At 35.2% G+C, this 26,327-nt stretch overlaps 1 protein-coding gene across 1 annotated transcript in view; it reads right to left on the bottom strand.

The window, feature by feature from the left end:
* LOC125683153 (alkyldihydroxyacetonephosphate synthase, peroxisomal-like) overlaps window positions 1–26,327 on the bottom strand; it is a 113,828-nt gene that overhangs the window by 49,188 nt on the left and 38,313 nt on the right. Inside the window, exons 7-9 of the mRNA XM_048923991.2 lie at window positions 21,672–21,751; window positions 8,331–8,411; window positions 6,358–6,483 (exon numbers count right to left, since the gene is read on the bottom strand). Coding sequence (XP_048779948.2) covers window positions 6,358–6,483; window positions 8,331–8,411; window positions 21,672–21,751 — 287 coding nt within the window. The remainder of the gene's footprint in view (window positions 1–6,357; window positions 6,484–8,330; window positions 8,412–21,671; window positions 21,752–26,327) is intronic.

Raw genomic sequence — 26,327 nt, 5'->3', positions numbered from 1 at the left:
TTTAAATTCCTTCACAAAGGGTATGTCATTAGTATATTAGAGCATATTGTTCATCCAAGTCACCATACTCTTTTCTATAAGACATATTGTTCATCCAAGTCACCATACTCTTTTCTATAAGACTTTTGCAAGCTTCAGAATCTTAATTATGCTTCAATACTCAAACAGGAACCATTTCAAGATTACATTTTAAGAAGATTGTTGCATAGCATTTTGAAAAACGAGAGCTATTCTGTTGATCGATTCCTGCATGAAATCTTAATTTTAATCCGTAGATTATCAATCAGAACTATACAGCACATTTTGATACACTGATTTTTATCTCTGCTATTTAATCTCGGAACAGAGGTACATGTACTTGCCTTCCAGCAGATTGCATGATTGATGTATTCCTTACAATCTGCATAACTCCAATATAATTATCTATTATAGAATTAACATTAATTATCTATTATAGAATTAACCTTCAAATTACTGAGAGTCTTACGTTTAAAAATAAAGAAACATTGCGATCTCACTTTTTCATATTCAGGATGAAAGATTTGTTAGAAAATTATCTCACTAAAAATAAATAGATCGTCCCTATTTTTGTAAGAAAAAATTGCCTTCACTAGATTAACCAGCATGCAGTATAAGGAAGCTACTACAGATGGTATCACAGGCACCTGAAGTATGGATATTACTACCCCCCCCCCTTTTTTCATAATTTTTTTTTTGGTGGCAATAATTTCTCTGAAATGTATGAATTCCCAGTCTATCTCATCCCTCTTTCGATTCATGTAATCGTTTCACGCTTTTTGTAAGCTTTAAAGATTGGCCTTCTACCGGTATAATAAAATACACAAGGTAAGAAACAAAAATTTGTAAACAAACGGGGTCCCCGTTTCCGGGCACATTTTCCAAGTAATTACAGCGTTACCTAAGGAATTTTGACGAGCGACAGGTCGGGGAGATGTCATACTACAAGTCTCTTCAACTCAAAACCCATCTCATCTCTTTTATTTGACACAATCTTGCGTGCATTGATCGGACAGGGCTTCATCTCTTCCACTGGCAGCCAAAAAGGAGGTCACAGAGTACGAATTTATAACGTGTCGTGTGATTGGTCCGCGAATAATCCCGAGACCCTTCGGATGATCCCGAGACTAAGCAATGTCTTTGCGAACCAATCACACGGCGCGTACAACAAATTCGTACTCTGTGACCTCCTTTTTGGCTGCCAGTGGAAGAGATGAAGCCCTGTCCGATCAATGCACGCAAGATTGTGTCAAATAAAAGAGATGAGATGGGTTTTGAGTTGAAGAGACTTGTAGTATGACATCTCCCCGACCTGTCGCTCGTCAAAATTCCTTAGGTAACGCTGTAATTACTTGGAAAATGTGCCCGGAAACGGGGACCCCGTTTGTTTACAAATTTTTGTTTCTTACCTTGTGTATTTTATTATACCGGTAGAAGGCCAATCTTTAAAGCTTACAAAAAGCGTGAAACGATTACATGAATCGAAAGAGGGATGAGATAGACTGGGAATTCATACATTTCAGAGAAATTATTGTCACCAAAAAAAAAATTATGAAAAAAAGGGGGGGTAGTAATATCCATACTTCAGGTGCCTGTGATGGCATTGGGTTCTAAGGGGGAAATAAGAAATTTAATTGACCTAATACTCTATTCTATATGCGTACTTATACCACAACCTGGCTGTTTTTGCTCATCATCATGTCAGAAGATATCAAAAGTTTAGATTTTCAGAGACTTATATTTCGTGTTACCTATTTTGTTTCTAACATCTTGATTCTATTTTGAGTGACAAATTCCCAACATTTACTTGAATTAACTTTCTTTAATTGGCCAGTCTTTATCAATCTGCTATATTCGGTTCTAGTTTCCCTTGAATATACATGGATACTGCATGTTTAACATTAAAACATAAAAGATGAATGAAACATGACAACCATTGTGAAAGACTTTTCGGACAGGGAAAATTTATCACTGATCACTACTTTAACATTCCAAACAAAAGGCCTGCAGGCCTTATTAGTTACCCGAGCTTTAGTTAAAAGTATCACCATGAGCCATGAAATGTATAATAAGTTTCCTGTTCTTCATATCTAAGCTATATTCTAAAATTCAAAAGCAGTATAATACAAGATTGTGTTCTTTTAAAAAACACAAATGCCCCAAAAAGTGTCCAGAACCTTGGGTTGCAAAATTCACAATTTTGGTACATCTTTTTCTGCTTTTCCTAAATATGCATTTAGTTTTTAAACAGTATCAGCAAAATTTAAAAAAATCTTTCAAATGATAAAGACAATAATCACCATGATAACTTTGGCCCCAACCTGGAACCAAAACTCCAATCCCTCAGATCATAAAATCTACAATTTTTGCATAGGACTATCTTCTACTTCTAAACATTCATTTAGTTTCCATTCAATGTTAATAGCATTAAAGAAGATCTTATTTAAATGACACAAACACTATATGCCAAGTTTGGCCTTGCCCTAGAGTAAGAACCTGGGAATCATGAAATTTACAAGTTTGGTAGAGGCCTTCATGCTCTACATGACTATGCATTTACCGGTAGTTTTTCTTACAGACGTATGGTTGTAGAGAAGATTTTTGAAAATTGGTCAATTTTTGGCAGTTTTTCCTCTGTTCCATGGGCCCATGGGGTGCAAGAGTCCTGAAATTTACAATTTACATGTCCCCCTTGTCCAAAAGATGCTGCGTACTAAATTTGAAAAGAACTGGAATGATAGTCATCAAAAAGAAGTTACAAATGTTCTATTGTTAATGAACAACAGACGTTGGCACGACGACATACACAGACCAATAGCAATACATCACCTGAGTGATGTAAATAAGAACAGAGGAAGGGATTCCCCTTCAAAACCCACTTCTTTACACTACGATGAATATACCCATGAACTCGGAGCTAAAATTGCCAGATTTGCTATTGAACATGGAAACACTGAATACAAGAGGCCCATGGGCCACATCACTCACCTGAGTCACCTTGGCCCATATCTGAAGACTTTCCATATATATTTGCATGTAAAACCTTAGTCCCTATTATGGCCCCAACTACCCCTGGAGGCGACGATTTTTGCAAACTTGAATCTACACTACGTCAGAAAGCTTTCATGTAAATGTCAACTTCTTTGGCCCAATGATTCTTGAGAAGAAGATTTTTAAAGATTTTCCCTATATTTGTATGTAAAACTTTGAACCCCCCCCCCCCCCCCCCCCCACACACACACACACTTGTGGCCCCATTATTTCCTGTATATTGATATATCAAGATATTGATATATATCCATATGCAAACTTCCCCGCAGACGTTCACACCTTTATGAAACGCTCAAATTCTCGACATCCTGTACACAAACACCTGTACATGTTAGTCGGCACATTGTCGAGCAGCACGAGTTCACCAAATAAGAGAAGGATCATTTGACTTTGAAAATGAACAAACAAATATCACATGGTATAAATTGGCATTGATTTCAATTTCATAAATAGCATGAATTATAGCAGCTGAAAGAAATGTGGACCATAAAATGACAATTAAAAGCATTGGTTTATTTGTGCAACTAATTTAATAGATTGACATTTATATTAGTGCACCACATGTCTTTTAATGTATAATTTTTATTGTAATTACATATAAGGATATTAGATGATTTAGATCCGCTGTCTACATGTTTACAGGTAGTGTAGAAATATGAAAAGTGTACAGTTGACAACGATTGAAATATAAGAATGCGGACAATTTTTTGTTTATTCAGTGACTCACGAACTTACCCGTCTTCTGAATGAAAGTTGTAGAACAAACATACTATTTTTTGGTCAGTTATAACACCCGAAAACGGTGGTAAAATCATCTTTTTGGATCCATTGTGCTCTTCGTGAACTGAATACAGTTTGCTAGCGAAGATGGAAAAAATAATTATAAAACTGTATCACGGTGGTAAAAAAAATCTAGTAAATCCAATGAAGTTGTAGTAATAAAGATTATATATTTATTTTATTTTTGACTGAGTGGGCGTTAGATAGCTAGGCACGTAACATTGGTTTAAGAAAGGGGACAGTCCTACATATGTAACTCGCGCCAGTCAAATAATTTAACACGGGGAAAAAGAGAAATTAAATGTATAAGAATGAAGTGGATTGGGACAGTTTGAGTGGATGAAGACCAACACCTACCACCATCACCACACACATGTACACAATCTAAGGTTTTAAAGATTGGACAGTTTAAGCACCATTTCCTGTCGCTATTATGGGCTGGATTATTGAATTAAGATATATTTATTGGCACAACACATGTCCAGTTTATTAATTGGCAAAACACATATAATATAGCATTCAGTTCGTCTGTCATAATTTAATTTTACTTGTAACGCGCAATTTGATTTGTTGAGCATGCTGAAAAAATATTCATATTGTATAAATGTAACTTGGTATGGGGACACACCTCCTTGACAACCAAGACGACACTACTTTTCCTTTTCTAATTTTACATTGGACAATGGAACACTGATACGTTGATAGGCCTTTGAACTAGGCCTATGAAATAGAAAATCAATGTGCACAATAAATACTGTATTGTCTGAGCCCCCCCCCCCCCCCCCCCCCCCAACGCAAAAAAAAAACCAAAAAACCAAAACACAGTCTTTGTTTACAAGTAAAGTTAAATATTAAAAAAAAAAAAAAAAAGATTCTTGACATGTACAACGATTTTCATATGGGGGTTACTTGATCCGCCTATCGAAGCATAAAATGCGCCATGAATGTCTTACAACAGATGACGTCATGTCTCATCGATAACATGTGGATCGCTATCTATGAATTGCTTACATAATTTACTGTGTCAGATTTAACTGGCGGCAATGCTGCATGCTATGGTAAGTAATATTGTAGTTTAAATCTTTTATTTTGAATTTCTTTTTTCCTGACCAGGCCATGCTAATATTCAGCCCGAAACCTGGATACTGTAAATCAAAGAAGGACTTGCCCCCAATGTACGTAAAGTTAGGTTAAATAAAAAAGTTATTTCGAATGTTAACAATCTAAAGCTGCGTAGTAACTATTTTGTAGAATAAATAAAGCAAAAATTATTCAATATAATATCAGTACCATACAAGAATACTTGCGTGAAGCCTGAATATTTTCCGATATCCCAAAATGAAAGAAGACGCCATGTACATTTCAGTCATTAGGCCTAACAGTTTCGGTAACTGTCGTTTCGTTCAATGCTAATGTTTATGATAATAATGTAAAACTACCAAAATTGTACACAGTGCAACGATACAATGAAGATGCTATGTGAACAACTTTAAAAGATGAAAACAACTAGGTATTGAAAATGAACATCTATAGTAAAAGGGCAAAACAAGCTGCAACCGAAAACTATTATTAGGTGAGGGAATTTCCCTTGCTTTAAAAATAAACATCGAACTAAAATGACCTATACATGACACGAAATAAAAAATGTAGTTTCTTTCTCCTTAAGATACTTAAATTAGCCATATTTTTTATAAAATTCAAGTTTACCACCACTAGCGCATTATAACCGTAATATTTTTCAGCAATCCGGAATATCGTTTTTTGAAAAATAAAAATAGTGCTCCTAGCTCGCCCTAAAATATTTTTGCATTTATGGTCAACTGAAAAGGCGTATATCATAAAAATACTTTAAATATTTTGTGCGAGATGAAACCAGTATGGCAAAACCTTTACAAAATAACCAGTTTTTGGTGAAAAATGACAAATATACGGTACCATATCCGGTTCTAGTATGTATACATCCTTAGTTGTGCTCCTATTTTTAAAATCTAACATGTTTTTTTAAACCCCGGATTCTGATACATATTTATAACACAAATACTCCTATTAAACATTTACTTTCATTTTTATATATTTAAAGGGCCATATTTTGGGGTTTGTGAATCAGGTTCTTTCAGCTCTTCTGGCCCAGTGGTTCTTGAGAAAAAGATTTTTAAATGACCCACCCTATTTTTGCATTTTTGTGATTATCTCCCCTTTGAAAGGGACATGTCCCTTCATTTGAATAAACTTGAAAGCCCTTCATCCAAGGATGTTTTTGGCCAAGTTTGGTTGAAATGGCCCAGTGGTTCTGGAGAAAAAGTCAAAAATGTGAAAAGTTTACAGACGGACAGACAGATGGATGACGGACAAAATGTGATCAGAAAAGCTCACTTGAACCTTCGGTTCAGGTGAGCTAATAAGGCTCAGTAAGCTAAAAAGGCTGCCAAAAGTTACCATGTCTGTTCTATGCATACAATGTATCTGGTTTTGTGTCTAGTATTGCTTAGAGCATGAAACCCTAGTTACCAGGTCCTCAATATTGCCATAAATGTTTTTCTTCATTCCAGAGGCTCTTGTAGCCACCCAACCTCCCAGAGAGCTAAACTCCATGGAGTCTGGTTCATGTCCAGTGCAGAAACCCTTTTCTGCCAACTAAAAGCAAACATATAATTTGAGAGATTGGTATTTGCTTCATTTAAGGAATGTTCATATAAATAAAGGAAGCAATGGGGTTATTGGTGCAATTGCAAATTTATACGAAAAATACCCCAGCTTCCATTGTTTATACATCCCCAATACTACAAACATTGTTTATACATCCCCCAATACTACAAACATTGTTTATACATACCCAATACTACAAACATTGTTTATACATCCCCCAATACTACAAACATTGTTTATATATCCCCCAATACTAAAAAAATTGTTTATACATCCCCAATACTACAAACATTGTTTATACATCCCCAATACTACATTGTTTATACATCCCCAATACTACAAACATTGTTTATACATCCCCCAATACTACAAACATTGTTTATTCATCCCCAATACTACAAACATTGTTTATACATCCCCAATACTACAAACATTGTTTATATATCCCCAATACTACAAACATTGTTTATTCATCCCCAATACTACAAACATTGTTTATACATCCCCAATACTACAAACATTGTTTATACATCCCCAATACTACATTGTTTATACATCCCCAATACTACAAACATTGTTTACACATCCCCCAATACTACAAACACTGTTTATACATCCCCCATACTACATTGTTTATACATCCCCAATACTACAAACATTGTTTATACATCCCCAATGCTACAAACATTGTTTATACATCCCCCAATACTACAAACATTGTTTATACATCCCCAATACTACAAACATTGTTTATACATCCCCAATACTATAAACATTGTTTATATATCCCCCAATACTACAAACACTGTTTATACATCCCCAATACTACAAACATTGTTTATATATCCCCCAATACTACAAACATTGTTTATATATCCCCAATACTACAAACATTGTTTATACATCCCCAATACTACAAACATTGTTTATACATCCCCCAATACTACATTGTTTATACATCCCCAATACTACAAACATTGTTTATACATCCCCAATACTACAAACATTGTTTATACATCCCCAATACTACAAACATTGTTTATACATCCCCCAATACTACAAACATTGTTTATACATCCCCCAATACTACAAACATTGTTTACATATCCCCCAATACTACAAACATTGTTTACACATCCCCCAATACTACAAACATTGTTTATACATCCCCCATACTACATTGTTTATACATCCCCAATACTACAAACATTGTTTATACATCCCCAATACTACAAACATTGTTTATACATCCCCCAATACTACAAACATTGTTTATACATCCCCCAATACTACAAACATTGTTTATACATTCCCAATACTACAAACATTGTTTATACATCCCCAATACTACAAACATTGTTTATATATCCCCAATACTACAAACATTGTTTATACATCCCCAATACTACAAACATTGTTTACACATCCCCCAATACTACATTGTTTATACATCCCCAATACTACAAACATTGTTTATACATCCCCAATACTACAAACATTGTTTATACATCCCCCAATACTACAAACATTGTTTATACATCCCCAATACTACAAACATTGTTTATACATCCCCAATACTACAAACATTGTTTACACATCCCCCAATACTACAAACATTGTTTATACATCCCCAATACTACAAACAACCTAGAATTTTATTTCAATGTATTTATAAAAGAAGAAAAGACACATTACTTTCCATACAAAGCAAGCCTCTTTGTGACAAAAGTATGAATTTATTTTTGAGGAAATATAAATACTGAACTAGCAAAGGATTATTATTGACAAAAATTGCTGTTTTGATATTATAAAGAAGTTTATTATTCAAAACGTACCCTTCTTTCTAAATCCTGGCCAATGATTCCGGACTCACAGTGGGCTGCTAAATTTTTTTCATCTATCCACAGTATCTTGTTCTGAAATGAAGTGAAATTTAACATGACATGTACAGATGTATCCTATATTCACTTGCTGTTGTGTTAAGCACATGCAGGTTCATCTAGGAATCATACAAAAGGCCATGCCATCAGTCCATTTTTCAGATTTGCTTCATATATTTTGTAACAATTAAGAAAGTGGCAAATAGGCTAATAAATGATTTCTGCATATGCATACCTGGTGTTGCGATGGCAATAATATGCTACTTTTTAAAGTGTTTAGCATAGTTACAGCATTTTTTGTCATCAGTTGCAATTGGATTTCTACTTCACTTTTGAGTTTCCAGATAAACACCTCCTATGAGCCGACTTTGAAAACAAGTCTACATGTCTGCTATATACTGATGAGATATCAGATAGGGTGCCAATCTAGTCTGATCTCTTAGCAGGGTTTAATGTCAATCTAGTCTGATCTCTTAAGAGGGTTTAATGTCAATCTAGTCTGATCTCTTAAGAGGGTTTAATGTCAATCTAGTCTGATCTCTTAGCAGGGTTTAATGTCAATCTAGTCTGATCTCTTAAGAGGGTTTAATGTCAATCTAGTCTGATCTCTTAAGAGGGTTTAATGTCAATCTAGTCTGATCTCTTAAGAGGGTTTAATGCCTATTTAGTCTGATGTCTTAACAGGGTTTAATGTCCCCGAAATTTTGCAGCCCTTCACCGACAGTGATGACGTCTCCATATGAGTGAAATATTCTCGAGAGGGATGTTAAACAATATTTAATCAATCAATCAATGCCAATCTAGTCTGATGTCTTAACAGGGTTTAATGTCAATTCAGTCTTGCAACCATTGCTGCTAACCATTTAGCTGACTGATGTATGTAAGTAGAACCAACCATACCCAACCTTACATAAAGTGAAAGAAAACTCTTTCTCCACATAAACGTACATGATCCAGTATCAGAACTGCTAGTGAAAACTACTAGTGTTACACCTTGTTAAATTTGCCAATGCAAAGCCAGCAAGTACTTTCAATACTTTAAGTTTTAACAATTGAAATTATTGGTTTCAACATTAAAAATATTTTTAAAAATTCCTTATCTTACCACCAAAACAGTACTAAGACTCCTTGCTATTTGTGATGTGTACAACTAACACGAGAGGTCCATGGTCACTATGCTCACCTGAGTCAACCTGGTCTTGCTTGCCAGAAGATTTTTAATAAAGATATCTTTACCCTCTTCATTCCCATGAAAACTTTTGAACCAATCTAAGCCAAATGGGGTCCTGACTTAACTCAACTTGAATCCACACAACATTTGGATGCCTTATATTTCCCTATACTCATGTATCATGTAAAATTTTATCCCGGATTTCAGCCTTACCCTAACCTCGTGATCCATATTTTAAAACAAAGATTTCAAATTTTCCCCCATACAGTCTCATGTAAAACTCTGAATCCATATTATGGCCCAAACATACCCCCAGGGTATCCAACCTCCAAAAGCCACAAACTGAACAAACTTGACTCCTACCTGGGGATGTTTTCTCATGAATATGACTAATCATAACCCTGAATGTAAAAGTTTTCCCCATTATATTCCAATATAAAACTTTGATCCTGTGTAGTGGTCCACTCTATCTACTGCAGTCATGATTTGAACAAGAGGCCCATGGGCCACACTGCTCACTTGAGTCACCTTGGCCCTGCTGTTGTTTGGCTTTTGTGATCTTCAAAGATTTTTTCTTCAATCTTTGTTCTCATGAAAATGATTTTAAAGGGTCTCAACATATATTTATCTGAATATAGATTCACATAAAATGGGGATGCCTCAACAATGATATGACTAATATGACCTTGCTGTTCTGGGAGAAGGTCAAGGTCACATAAATGATGGTATGAAATGAAATATCTTGCCATATTAAGATATTTATATATCAAAGGCCTGAAGGGCCTGAGAGTCAACTCGCACTTAATTGTCAACAATGGAATAGGTAATCTTCAAGGAGGAACATAGTAATCAAGGATGAAGAATATTGTGTGTGTACTTCTTTTAGTGGAATTTATATTTTAGTGCATCATGCCTGACAGTGTGTACAGTGGCTAAATCAACTAAGCCAAAATATAGATTACACATCCAACATGGATATAAAGAAACATTGCTGATTCAGGATTGTGCTAAGCAATCCATGATCTACAAATGCTAAGAATTGGAGGAAAATTATCATGTAGTCATACAGTACTTTATATCACAACAGAAACCCATAAAATAAGTACCACCATGGTTCTAAGAACATACCATCCAACAAAAAAGTTTATCAAATCAACAGCTTGATCTAAAACTTTAGTCAATGTTACAATGATAACTGTAGTTGACCTCTTGTAAGAGACATCACTAAAGCCCTCTGCATTGTGGATTTCCAGTCTTTTTACTGTAGTGACTCTTAAGCGTATATATTTTTAGAGTTTATTCAGCAACTAGTCATAACAAGAGGCCCATGAGCCACATCGCTCACCTAAGCAGCAGCTTCTAGCAATATACAAGCTTGAGCAAAACTATCATTATACAAGCAGCTGGGTTCAGAAAAAAACTTTTCAAAGGCAACAACTAACAAGAGGCCTACAGGTCTTATCGGTCACCTGAATACAAGTGAAAAATTATCTCTACTCCCAAGGGCTATGAAATCTAGAAAAAATTTCCTGTTCTAAGCTAAATTTTTAACATTCAGCAAAACTATAAAATAAGATGTGTTTTTACAACTTCAATGCCCTCATAAGTGCATACACTGATGAAAAGATTCACATAATATAATAGGTGTATTAACATTAAAAAGATACGACTAATTTGGACCCATCCTAGAGTCAAAAACCCTGGTTTGTGAAATTCACCATTTTTTGTACATCTTTTTCTACTATTCCTTAGTATGCATTTGGATTTTATACAGTATCAGCAAATTAAAAAAAAAACCCACTATATACTAAGTTTGGCCCCACCTTGGGATCAGAACCCCTACCCCGGGGATCATCAAATTTACAATTTTGGTAGAAGCTTTCCTGCTTTACATCTTAATGCATTTAGTTTTTCTTAAACATGTGCGGCTCTTGAGAAGAAGATTTTTGAAAATTGATCAATTTTGGGCAGTTTTTGCCCTGCCCCTAAGGTTTCAGGGGTGCAGGAATCCTGAAATTTACAATTTATGCCCCCCTTCCTCAAAAGATATACTTCATACCAAATTTGAAAAGAATTGGAATGATAGTTGTTTCGTATTATCTAAGCTAGTGAAAAACAACATGTCTTGTCATTTCATCGTTACTTGTTTATCTGAGTAACCGTTTACTTTACAACAATGTCATAGCACGTCAAAGTCATTATGACGTCACATACACCCACACAGCAATACATTTCGCGACAATAGCTATCAAGAAGAAGTTAAAAATGTCTATTGTACACACATTTAATAACTGACCATTTGGGCCCCACACTGATACCAAAACCCCTATCCCTGGAATCATCAAATTTACAATTTTGGTAAAGGACTACTTGTTCTTTCTAAATATCCATTTCGTTTCAATTTAGCATCATATAGCACTAAAGAAGATGCTATTTAAGTGTTTTACACATAAACACTATATAACAAGTTTGGCCCTGCCCTGGGGTCAAAACCCCTACCTTGGGGATCATCAAATTTACAATTTTGGTAGAGGCCTTCCTGCTCTACATCACTACCGGGTATGTATTTAGTTTTTCTTAAACGTGTGGTTCTTGAGAAGAAGATTTTTGAAAATTGATCAATTTTGGGCAGTTTTTGCCCTGCCCCTAAGGCTCTAGGGGTGCAGAAATCCTGAAATTTACAATTTATGTCCCCTTGCTCCAAAGATGATTCATACCAAATTTGAAAAGAATTGGAATGATAGTTATCAAAATGTTAAAAATGTCTATTGTTCACACATTTAATGACTGGCCATTTTGGCCCCACCCTGATACCAACACCCCTACCCCTGGGATTATCAAATTTACAATTTTGGTAAAAGACTACTTTTCTAAATATCTATTTAGTGTCAATATAGTATCAACATCACTAAAGAAGATGTTATACACCATATTTTGCCGAATATAATACCCAGTGGCGTTTAACACGCACCCCCCACTTTGAGCCTAAAAGTTGGTAAAAAAACGCACTTCGGGTGTATAATACGCAGCAAAAATTTTGACCAAGCGGTAATCTTTATTTTATACTTAGTGTTAATTTTCACTTAATATTTTTGCATAAATAATGAATTCTAAACAAAGCACAATAATTTACCAACTTTTTGAGATGAGGTCTACATCGCGGTAATCTTCAATGAGAATCTTCAGGGAAATATCAACCCGGACAAGCCTGTTCATTTCAGCAAAGCAGGAGATTTTGTAGCATTAAAGTCTTAACTGACTCAATATTTCCTTTGTTGAAACTCAAAATCAATCAAATAGCTGATGTTATAAAAATAAAATTAAACAATTAAACTATCGCTTATTTTACTGTAATCAACACACCATGGTAGGTACAAAGATGCAAATTATCAACTCCTCGTTAACTACAATGACTATGATCAAAGGCATGAATGGGATCTCTAAATAATTAGTGCTCTGACTGTAAAAACAATGCTTTGGATACAGTAGAAAAATATAGAATTTAAACATAATCCTCTGAAATTTTGTTTCATGAAAATGGTAAAGTACGTCAGTCCTTTACAGCAAAAGAAAAATTAAAAGTAATAGTGTATATGCCATGACTCATGGAAATCGGGCAGCAGGCAGAGAGTTTTCCATCAACGAGGCAAACGTACGTCTCTGGAGACGCCAGAAAGAAAGAATAAAACAGCTACCAAAGACAAAGAAGGCAGAAAGAGGTCGCTCAGCAATAGAAACAGAACTACTTGAATGGGTTACAGATCGCAGACAAAAGGGATATGGAATATCAACTGCCAAACTACGACTAAAAGCACTGAAAATTGCCAAGAAAGAACCAAAAGCGCAGGACTTTAAAGCATCAGTGGATTGGTGTTACGCTTTTTTGAAGAGACACGATTTATCCATCAGAACACACATTTCTCAAAAATTACCCGAGGACTATGAGGATAAACTTTCCAATTTCCAGTTGAAAGCTTCATGATCAAGATGAGGAAGAAACATCAGTACAGTCTATCACAGATCGGGAACGCAGATCAGACTCCTTCAACTTTCGATCTCCCAGCCGACACCACCATCAATCGGAAAGGTGCTTCTACAGTTTCAATCAAAACCACGGGGAATGAAAAAAAAACGATTTACAGTGATGTTAGCGTGTACTGCCGACGGAGGAAAGCTGCCACCGTATGTTGTGTTCAAAAGAAAAACTATGCCCAAACTTCAGTTTCCCAAGGGAATATTTGTGAATGCTCATCCCAGAGGTTGGTTTGATGATGCTATTACGAAAGACTGGATAAAGAAAGTGTGGGGACGACGTCCGGGTGATGGAAAAAGTAACAGTATGTTAGTGTTGGATGCATTTCGATGCCATCGATCTCCAGCAGTGAAGGCTATGTTAAAGGAAGAATGAGGAAGCCGGAACTCGACACCATTTGCCGATGGATATGTGATGCGTAGGAAGAACTGGATCCGAAGATCATCGTACATGCATTTAAGAAATGTTCCATTTCAAACGCTATGGACAGATCCGAAGATGACATCTTGTGGGATGATAACATTCGTAAGGACAGTGAATCTCCAGTTGATTCAAGTGATGAGGATTGCGATGAAAATGATATTGTATATGATGATGACACCGATGACGACACGCCACTCTCTGTGCTCAGAGACATTAAATTTTATAAATTATTTGAAAGTGACGATGAGGAGGACTTCGAAGGCTTTTGAAATGTGTATTCACAACGATAGATTACAAATATTACGACTGTGTGTTTATATATTATAGATCTACCTGTATATATCGTCATGCATGCTCACATGTTAATTTATGTCTGAAAATCCGCATGAATTCTTGTTTCATTTATTAAAATGTGTGGAAAAAAATTTTGTTAGGTATTTCTTTACCCGGAGGGGGTATCTAACAAAAGCACAGTGTACACAACAATGGCTTCGTAAAACACACGTTCGGGGCACCCTCTCATTATGGTAATTATTTCTTTTACGCAAGAATAGTTATTTCAAAGATTCAAATCAGTATTTCATTAAAAATTAGGCCTATTCATAAAACTTACAGTAAACCAACTTTTAGCAAGTGACAAAATTATTTTCCAACAATTTTAGCACGTGACAAGGCATTATTGTGTACACATGCTTTCAATAATGGCGGCATGCAATGTAATGAATAGTCAGATCCAATGCAATTTAATTGGCTGTTTCATGATAATTGAATTATTTAGATATTGTAAGTATCACATTTTCTGTAATTTTACGTTTCTGTAGTAATTTTCTTGAGGTCGAATTTTCTAGTTAATAAATAGGTGAACGTGAAAAGGCGTACAGTATCCGAAGTCTTGGTCTTTGAGTGAAATATTACACTACTTAATCGCCGAGTTTCATCTGGAAAAAAAGGTCAAAAACCTATTGTGGTATATAATACGAACCCCTTTCTGGCACAAAAATATTCTCTAAAAAAAGTGCGTATTATATTCGGCAAACTACGGTAAGTATTTTACACATAAACACTATACACCAAGTTTGGCCCTGCCCTGGGGTCAAAACCCCTACCTTGAGGATTATCAAATTTAAAATTTTGGTAGAGGCCTTCCTGCTCTACATCATTACGCATTTAGCTTTTCTTACACATGTGTGATTCTTGAGAAGATTTTTGAAAATTGGTCAATTTTGGGCAGTTTTTGCCCTGTCCCAATGGCCCCAGGGGTGCTGGAGTCCTGAAATTTACAATTTATGTCCCCCTTGTCCCAAAGATGATTCATGCCAAATATGAAAAGAATTGGACTGGTAGTTATCAAGAGAAAGTTAAAAACGTTGCACGACAACAACCAATTGCAACAGGTCACCTGAGTAAACTCAGGTGACCTAAAACTCATTAATTATCAAACTTAATTATTAAACTTAACTACAAATTCATTAATTATCATATGCCCTTGTAGATGGTATGGCCTAAAGAGCTAGGTACGTTAGGAAGCAAAATCGGCCCTGTCTACAAATTTGATCAAATTAAACACGTAAGACGTCCACAATATGCCATTGTCAGAAAACATTAATTTTGACGTCGACCTTTATGAACAACATTTTGGAAGGCAAAAAAGAACTACTTCGAATTATCCGACCCTAAATGGAATAGAAAGAAATCTACAAAATAAAAGATAAGAGTGTTTAGTTTTAACCGTGGAATTAAGAACTAGGCTAGACCATGTTTTTGTAACATATCACTACCAATTATTGCCGAAAATGTGCGAATGTTGGCACAAAGAGAATCAATGTGAGCTATTACCTATGCCTATAGTCAATAGTTGTTTTTTTTAAATTTTTCATGAATTCTTTTTAAAATATATTTTGCGCTTGCTGTACGTTGCACAGGTCTTCCATATTTGATCGACATTTACAAATTTTGTCATACCCTTTTACCCATGTGAAAAATACATTATAGGAAAGTGACTGGAATTAAAATAATGTCTGTTTGCCTTAAATGTCGTTTGGATATTTAACAAGTTGAATTCTTTTAATTGAAAATTGAAAGAATGTGTAATCCCTTTTGTCATGCCACGGATATTAAGAAATCACACTGGTACATGTAATTGTCCAATCAAAATCAAGATGAACTTAGTGTATTTTAGTTTCACATATTCAAAAGAATTTTTCTTACATGCGGGACTTTCTCATTTGCTTTTCAATCTAATTAGAATTAGATCTTCCATCTGTTTCCCGGTTTTCGATGGTCGCGACGTATCGAAAACCGGGGAGCAGATGGAAGATCTAATTTTAATCAGATTGATTTCCTTTATTCTTTTCTCTCAATTTTTGCATCCCGATTAGGAAATCCTGGGTAATTGTAGTTTTCTAAGGATTTATTTGATGTTGGTAACTGATGCTACTTCTTGGAGTGCACTCAGGCTGTTTACACACGTGAAAAACACGCTGATTTGGTTATGTTTGTGGATAGAAAAAAAAATAGAAAATTCCATGCAGGGTGTTGGGACAGGTAGCATAGAACATTTCTGATTATTATACTTTCATGTAAAATACTTGAATCTGATTGGTCGAGAAGCATTTGAAAAAACATATTGTTACCCTCTGAGAACAGAAAGCACGCGCCCCAGGGTGATAATATCTAGCAACGGGTAACACTACTTGACAACGGGTGATATCATAAAAAATTATCACATGCGTCAAATTTATGCGCGTACGGTTCGCCGTAGATTGTTAGACGACGTCATTTGAGCGTTTGTAATAAACGGGAATATCCGCATCGATACACAAAATATTGCATGACAGTGATTGATCAAATGTCAACAGACGTATGTTTTTCTGCTTTCCTGTTTACATAATATTCGGTATAATAAAACAAATATTGCATGTAGTTGAAGGTAACATTGAAATTTTCACCCCTCGGTTGACAATGGTTTTCTCGGGGTGAAAATTTTCAGTGTTACCCTCAACTACATGCAATATTTATATACTGCCGTATTTGGCATCAATTTAGCAAACTGATTTTTGATGTTTATTTTTCCTATATAAGAGGCCGAATTAATATACCGTGATTTTTTCTTGATTTCTTTTTTTATTTACCAACAACGAGTCCATTTTAAATCAACATTAGGCTTCAATTTTTAAAATATGAAATGATAAACATAAGATGTATAACTATTTAACTCCGGATGTTCTTTTTTTTTTTTTCCTCTACCGCTCTTGTTTTTTTTCTCTCTCTCTCTTTAGATTTGTCTATTTCTTTAGCTTAGAATACACGACAAGACCCCAAATTAGATGAATGAATAAGAATATGAAAATGGTATTGTTTCACTGAAGATAATCATCAAATCATAAAGCAAGCTATTTAAAGTTTTTCATGCCATAGCTTTGAAGTAAACTGTTCATTCATCTAACTTCATTTTACGATGATAGAAAGATGCTCAAATTTTTATTTGATTATAATGAAAGCATTTGCGCAGACCTACCCTTCTTATAGACCTACTTCTATGATTTATGGTAGTCACATTATTTAGTAAATATCATGGATAATTCACTAGCATTACGACAAGAATTTTGATTAGGAAAAAAAAAATCACACACTATTTATGAAATGTTGGACGTTTTATAAATAACGGTAATGATGAAAAATTTGGGTACTCAACAATAATGGGTATCGGCACATCAAATGTTTAATGTTTGATAAAAAAAATTAATTCACATAGTTTTCATCAAGACTCTATCCCTCTTAAAACTTAATATGATGAATGTTCACCCAAATCGATTATCATGCAATAAAACAATAGAGCTGAATAACAATATATACATTTTCTAATGTTTATTAACAAATGTAGTTTTTAAATGTCACTTTAAAAGTTCATTAAAATGTAATAAATTTTATTTCTAAACATATTGGTCACTTCAGTCTTGTTCGCTGTGCTGCAATATTATTCATGCATTATAATAAAATTGATATTCGATGACAGAAACTTGTGGGAGTTTTTTAACACCCCCCCCTTCCCCCAAAATATTTGAATTAAGATTTTTATCAGACATGGGCTTTTTTTTATCTTGTCCCAAATATCTAAGATCGAAACCTGGCATCCTAAAACGAAATTATCACTTTCGATTTCGATAAAGTTTCTCTCTGTTTATGTGTCCAGTGCTCGAGCTGGGCTTCGCCAATGGCGAATTTTTTTCAAAAATGGTGAAAAAAAATTGAAAGTGGCGAAAATTCCTTTTTGCAATAAATTGTATTTTAAATCCTTTGTCAGTGACACATTATCGCCTGTTTGTTTATGCAGTCAAAATCTGTTTATTCAGTCAACGCGTGCGACCGGAAATCTCGCGTCGCTCCAGTGCACACAGAGCTGGTCACAGCCTCAGGTAATTCATGGCTGCAAAAAAAGTCGGTGATTATGTAATAAAGTACACCGGACAGCTGTGGTCAATTGTTTAACATTTAAAGTCTTATTCATTATCGTGTTATCATCTCCACATTAATGTCAATTCTTAACCAGAGAACCGACCGGTAATTAAATTGGCCGTATTATTGTGTATAATGTATATATCATATGAATACATCAATTGTTTGTTTTTGCGGCCAAACTCGTTGATTACAAGATTTTGATGTGTTTGATTTTAGTTCGAATATTTCATAAACAATGCGGTCGGTCACCATTGATATGGATATAGCAATTTTAATAAATAATTTTCTTTGAAGCTCGGTGCCCAACAGTATAAAAATGCTAATCTCATAAGACTATGCACCCCATTCTATTTGACACTAAACTTGTAGCTTCTGACCCTAGTCAGTCTAAAATTATAAAAATAACTATGTTTGGCTTTACAGTCAATCCCACCTGCTCAAACATCTGATTCTGACCAAATTGCAAAATCTTCCATACCAAAACGGAAATTTAATAGGGAATGGTTGAGATAGACTCTAAATTGGGCTTGATGTTTTGTGACATCTGCATTTCGGGCAATGTACACAATGTTTTCACTGAAGGGTGTAGCATCTTGAAGTTTATATTTATATGATTTATTATCTGATTTTTGATTTCCATAATAGAATTTATCAAACAAATCAACTTCTTATTATTTCAGAAAGAAGTGTTTAGGTATGGTAGCTGGATATGATTAAGTAATGTAACTGATTCAAAATGCTAAAATCACTGTAATGAATAAAATAATATATAATAGGATAGAAATAATTGTAAAGCATGTGATTATTTGTGCCGTGCTGCTCCCCGAAAAAGTGGCGAAAGGGAATTCTGGTCCAGTGGGAGCACTGTATGTGTCTCTGAATCTGTCTTTCTTTCCCATCCTCATGATGGATACTTGAAAATCTTTCTCTCTGTCATATTTCGAAAATGAAATACTTGGATTATTGATTCTTAGCTCACCGATTATTTATGATAATAGTACATTTTACCAACCATACTGGCGAATGGCAGTCTGATCCATTAATTTAAAATAATATATTTTTACCCCTCCCCCCTTTCTTTAGAATTTTATAATTGTTTGAAAAAAAGAAATTACGATGTTACGTGCCTGTATAGATCTATGTACTCATCAAGTATATTTCAAGTAGATTTATAACTCTTGATTGTGACGGTAATTTCCAGTAATCATGCATAATTTTTTTTTTTTTTTTTTTTACATAGTTGTAAGGCCTAAACGTTGCTAAAACAGTAATTCATGAACCCAAGAGAAGACTTGAACATTCTATCAAATATGACAGTTACTTGTGATTGATAATCATGACGTCTTTCTTTAAAAGTATGCAAAATTGACGTCACATTTTTCACTATGACGTTTAAAACTGTTTTGCTTGGAACAGCTTTTTTGGTCCGTACTGTACGCTGTCAATGTATACAAGGTTCAATACTATTTTTAGATGATGTGTATTAAACTGTTGGATTAATCAATTTACCTTTATATTGGCATTATTATTGCATATTTATGATTTTATAAGCGACAGGAACATTTCATTTGTACACATTTATAGAGATTAAGACAATATTTGGTGTACAACTGTGCATCATAGCCGGCCTAGTACTGCATTTTATTTGGTCCGGTTGCTGTTTGCATTTCAATGACCCGAACTGGATTTGCTCATAAACTGATATTTTTTAGACTGTAATTATTATATCATTGTGGTCGCTAAAACAATAACAAGTACATTAAGTTGTGATTAATTTTCTTATATCACTGTACATGTATGCACAATTCATTGCTATGCGCTAAATGGCGATCCGCCTGTTCACAAACGTCAAAATCAGACGCCTGATTAGATATATAAAAAAAAAAAAATGAAATTGGCCACAACCAACGGCCAGAACGAAACATGCAAAATTACTTCTTTTAAAAATAATCTATCTCTAGTTTACTGCTTTTTGTGGCCGATGCATGTAGCCACGTGGAATTTTCTCCTAAAAGGTAGAAAAAGTTAAGAAAATCGTCCATTTTCCGGATTCCGGATAGGTTTGAATAGTACTCAACATTACCAGAGACCTAGATTCACCGATATGTTTGTATATATAAATACTAGGGATCATCAACTTCATATATATCAATGATTTGTATTGATAATTGTTCTTCATTTTTGAAGTATTTTACAGGGCCTAGTTATGATAACAAACGTACCTAGCCCTTTCACCTAAGGATGCTTTGTACCAAGTTTGGTTCCCTATACATTTGCATGTAAAGTTTTGATACCCTATTGTGGCCCCACCCTAACCACAAGGGTCATGATTTTTTCAAACATGAATTTCCACTTTGTAAGGAAGCTTTGCAGTAATTTTTTTGTAATCAAGTTTAATTGAAATTGTCCCAGTGGTTCTGGATAAGATTTTCCTATATATCTGCATGTAAAACTTTGATCCCATAATGTGGCCCCATCCTACCTCTGGGGGCCATGATCTGAACAAATTTGAAATCTACTCTATATCAGGAAGCTTTCAGGTAAATATCCACTCTTCTGACCTAGTGGTTCTTGAGACGATTTTTAAAGATTTTCTTTATAATTTCTCATGAATAACTTTGATCCCCTATTGTGCCTCCATCCAACACCCGGGGGCCATAATATTAACAAACTTGAAACTCCACTATGTCAGGAAGCTTTCATGTAAATTACAGCTGTTCTGGCCCAGTGGTTCTTGATAAGATTTTTAAATGACCCCACCCTATTTTTGCATTTTTGTGATTATCTCCCCTTTAAAAGGCCATTCATTTGCACAAACTTGAATCCCCTTCACCCAAAGATGTTTGTGCCAAGTTTGGTTGATATTGGCCCAGTGGTTTTGGAGATGAAGATGAAAATGTGAAAAGTTTACAGACAAATGGACAGAGCTACCAAACCTGAATCTGCAATACCTGAGGATGCTTGCATGTGAATAGGATTTATCAAGACCCTGTTGTTCTTGAGAAGTTTTTAAAAGATTTTTCCTATATATCCCCATGTAAAACTGGTCTATGGTAGTGGACTCACACTTATGGAAAGCCAACAGGGTTAAAATTCTATCCCTGTAACTGTGAATTTGTAACTATGCAATGCACCATTCATGCATTGTAAATGTAGAAATGTTAAACGTAATGGGTAGTGGCTCAGAAAAATTGACATGAAGACTGCTTACCATTTGTGATGTGTCAAGGGAGACAATCATTCTTTTTTCCTGTGCTGGACATTCCAATGCACCTGACACACTTGTTCCTCCTGCAGTTAAAATTGTAATAGCTCAGAAAGTTCCTTGTAACATAGCAAGAAGGAAAAGTTTTGACAAGGGTCAATTGTCCCTAATATGTTATCTAGAATGATCCAAGGAACACATAATTATATTTCCTGCAAGTGATTCATTGTAAAATGACTCCACCTGTAGAGAAAGACACCAAGTGCTCATTTGGTGTGCATCTCATACCATGAGAAACATAAAAATAGTTTAACAAACTAATACAAATGGACCTACAAGTTATTTATCAAAATAATCTATTCAATGAATAAATAAAACACAGTTAATTTTCACAAACTTATCACATGCAAATTGCATGACATCGTCACAAGCCATGGCTGAAATGTACGCTCCTCTTCCTTTTCACACGTGGCTCCCTGCAAGACAATTTCTTCATTTCTCGTAAATATTCATATGAAGAGGAGCGTACATTTCAGCTGTAGCTTACGACAATGATTGCATGACTTTTCATAGAGTTTTCAAGACCTTTCCATTGGTTTTCCACATCTAAACAAAATATTATTCAAAGAAAATATTTTTAACAAAGATTAGTTGGAAAATGCTGACATTTTTAAGTACATTTCAATGACAAAACCTTAAATTCAATTACTTTCAGCACCCCATCTTAATTTTCATGTCTTTCAAAGAAGTGAAACAAGAGGCCCATGGGTCATATCGCTCACCTGAGTCACCTTGGTCCATATCAGAAGACTTTCCATATATATTTGCATGTAAAACCATAGTCCCTATTATGGCCCAACCTACCCCTGGAGGCCATGATTTTGCAAACTTGAATCTACACTATGTCAGAAAGCTTTCATGTAAATGTGAACGTCTTTGGCCCAATGGTTCTTGAGAAGAAGATTTTTAAAGATTTTTTTCTATATATTTGTATGTAAAACTTTGATCCCCTATTGTGGCCCCATCCTACCCCAGGAGGCCATGATTTGAACAAACTTAACTCTGCACTATTTTAGGAAGCTATCAGCTTTCCTGGCTCAGTGGTTCTTGGGAAGAAGATTTTTAAAAATTGTCCCTATATATTTGTATGTAAAACTTTGATCCCCTATTGTGGCCCCATCCGACCCCCGGGGGCCATGATTTGAACAATCAACAAATTTGAATCTGCATTATGCCAGAAAGCTTTCATGTAAATATCAGTTTTTTTTGACTCAGTGGTTCTTGAGAAGATTTTTAAAGATTTTTCCTATATATTTGTATGTAAAACTTTTGATCCCCTATTGTGGCCCCATCCGACCCCTGGGGGCCATGATTTGAACAATCAACAAACTTGAATCTGCATTATGCCAGAAAGCTTTCATGTAAATATCAGCTTTTCTGACTCAGTGGTTCTTGAGAAGAAGATTTTTAAAGATTTTTCCTATATATTTGTATGTAAAACTTTGATCCCCTATTGTGGCCCCATCCTACCCCAGGAGGCCATGATTTGAACAAACTTAACTCTGCACTATTTTAGGAAGCTATCAGCTTTCCTGGCTCAGTGGTTCTTGGGAAGAAGATTTTTAAAGATTTTTCCTATATATTTGTATGTAAAACTTTTGATCCCCTATTGTGGCCCCATCCGACCCCTGGGGGCCATGATTTTAACAAACCTGAATCTGCACTACATCAAAAAGCTTTCATATAAATCTCAGCTTTTCTGGCTCAGTGGTTCTTGAGAAGAAGATTTTTAAAGATTTTTCCTATATATTTGTATGTAAAACTTTGATCCCCTTGTGGCCCCATCCTACTGGGGGCCATGATTTTAACAAACTTGAATCTGCATTATATCAGGAAGCTGTCATATAAATCTCAGCTTTTCTGGCTCAGTGGTTCTTGAGAGGAAGATTTTTAAAAGATTTTTCCTATATATTTGTATGTAAACTTTGATCCCCTATTGTGGCCCCATCTGAGCCCCGTGGGCCATGATTTTAACAAACTTGAATCTGCATTATATCAGGAAGCTTTCATATCAATCTCAGCTTTTCTGGCTCAGTGGTTCTTGAGAAGATTTTTAAAGATTTTTCCTATATATTTGTATGTAAAACTTTGATCCCCTATTGTGGCTCCATCCGACCCCCGGGGGCCAGGATTTTAACAAACCTGAATCTCCACTATATCAGGAAGCTTTCATATAAATCTTAGCTTTTCTGGCTTGAAGATTCTTGAAGATTTTTAAAGATTTTTCCTATATATTTGTATGTAAAACTTTGATCCCCTATTGTGGCTCCATCCGACCGCAGGGGGCCAGGATTTTAACAAACCTGAATCTCCACTATATCAGGAATCTTTCATATAAATCTTAGCTTTTCTGTCTCAGTGGTTCTTGAGAAGAAGATTTTTAAAGATTTTTCCTATATATTTGTATGTAAAACTTTGATCCCCTATTGTGGCCCCATCCGACCCCCGGGGGCCAGCATTTTAACAATTTAAAATCTGCATTATATCAGGAAACCGTCATATAAGTCTCAGCTTTTCTGGCTCAGTGGTTTTTGAGAAGAAGATTTTTAAAGATTTTTCCTATATATTTGTATGTAAAACTTTGATCCCCTATTGTGGCCCCATCTGACCCCCGGGGGCCATGGTTTTAACAATTTAGAATCTGCACTATATCAGGAAGCTTTCATATAAATCTCAGCTTTTTTGGCTCAGTGGTTCTTGAGAAGATTTTTAAAGATTTTTCCTATATATTTGTATGTAAAACTTTGATCCCCTATTGTGGCCCCATCCAACCCCCCCGAGAGCCATGATTTTAACAATTTAGAATCTGTACTACCTAATAAAGCTTATCTATAAATTTCATATTTCTGGCCCTGTGGTTCTTGAGAAGAAGATGTTTTAATGACTCTACTCTATTTTTACCTTTTCTTGATTATCTTGGAAGGAGGCCTGGCCCTTTATTTTAACAATTTAGAATTCCCTTTACCTAAGGATGCTTTGTGCCAACTTTGGTTGAAATTGGCCCAGTGGTTTTTGAGAAGAAGTCAAAAATGTTAAAAGTTTACAGACGGACAGACAGACAGATGGACGGACTCAGGTGAGCTAAAAACTTGAATCAGCACTAAGTAAGGAATTTCAGATTTTATGACCTAGCGGTTCTTGAGAAGAATATTTTTAAAGATATAATTTGTGCTTGTTAAAAACAAATGTCTCCCCACATTGAAAGTGTTCCAAATTACAACCCCGAAGAGAAAGCATGAACAGGAATGCATGAGCAGGAACATAGACATTATGCATTGTGGAAAAAGATGGAGAAAAGATTCAACATTGATGTGACCAATGTCATTGTTGTATATGGGATACAAAAATAATGACTGTTTTGTTGCTGAAGTACCAGTAGGAAAGTAAACATAACCTTGTATATGAAAAAAGGGGGTGGGGGTGGGGGGTTATCAAAATATTATGGCTGTGAAAAATGGAACCCCATTAGTCTTCTACAGGTAAGAGAGGGGTTTCAAGATATTATGGCCATGAAATATTGATCCCCCTACTTTTTTATTTGGGGGGGGGGGGGAGGTGTCAAGATATTATGGCTGTGAAAAATGGAACCCCATTAGTCTTCTACAGGTAAGAGAGAGAGAGAGAGAGGGGGGGGGGGGGTCATGAAAACTTATGTTTTGTGTCCTTTTTTTGATAGATAAGGAATTGGTAGGCAATTTTGAAATTCTTTTTTCATACCCAGATTATTTTTTTTACATCCCAGATTGTTATACACAAGTTTTTACTGTAAAAAAAATCAGTGTTCATGTTTTAGATGGTAATGATTTAAATTGGACTGACAAGAAAATTCAAGAGATCTATGTACTCTTAATAATGAAACCATCAAGGAGAAAACAATAGACAGTGGGTATAGCTACCCCCCCCCCCTTATGACACTTCCCTGTGTACACACAATACATAGGTGCTATATCCCTGTTACCTCAAGAGAGAGAGAGAGACCATTCTTATTTAACAACATGGCTCCTTGAGTTGGGGTTTTTTTCTAATCAGATTGTAAATTTAATACAAAAAATAAATATATATCTTATGGACTGGGATATATAAAGATTTCACTTTTTTGTACTTAAACATTGTTATTATAGTATGTGATTAAGAATTTTGGGTTTAAATACTTTTCCTTTAACAAGACAAGAGGGTGACAAAACTTCCCCAAGTAATAGCCATAATATTTTGAACCCCTTCCTCTTCATTATTGAAAGCTAATGGGCATTCAACATTTCACAGCCATAGTATTTTGATCTCCCTCCTCTTATCTTTTGGGGGTTCAATATTTCATGGCCATAAAATTTTGAAAAACTTTCAAAAATTGTTCTCTTGGGGGTGGGGAGGAGAGGGGATAGTGGTTAACATTTCAATGCCATATCTTGAGCCCCTTCCCACCATTCAAAAAATTAATTTCTATCTCACTATAATTAGAAACGTTAACATTTGAACACCCTCCTAAATATAAGTCTCAGGAGTTTAATAATTTCACAGTCACAATATCTTGAACCCCAAACCCAACCTACCAAACACAAAAAAACAAGAGGCCCATGGGCCACATCGCTCACCTGAGTCACCTTG

The sequence above is a fragment of the Ostrea edulis genome, chromosome 6 (assembly GCF_947568905.1).
Source record: "Ostrea edulis chromosome 6, xbOstEdul1.1, whole genome shotgun sequence".
Lineage (NCBI taxonomy): Eukaryota > Metazoa > Mollusca > Bivalvia > Ostreida > Ostreidae > Ostrea > Ostrea edulis.
This window is presented reverse-complemented; position numbering and strand designations above follow the sequence as displayed.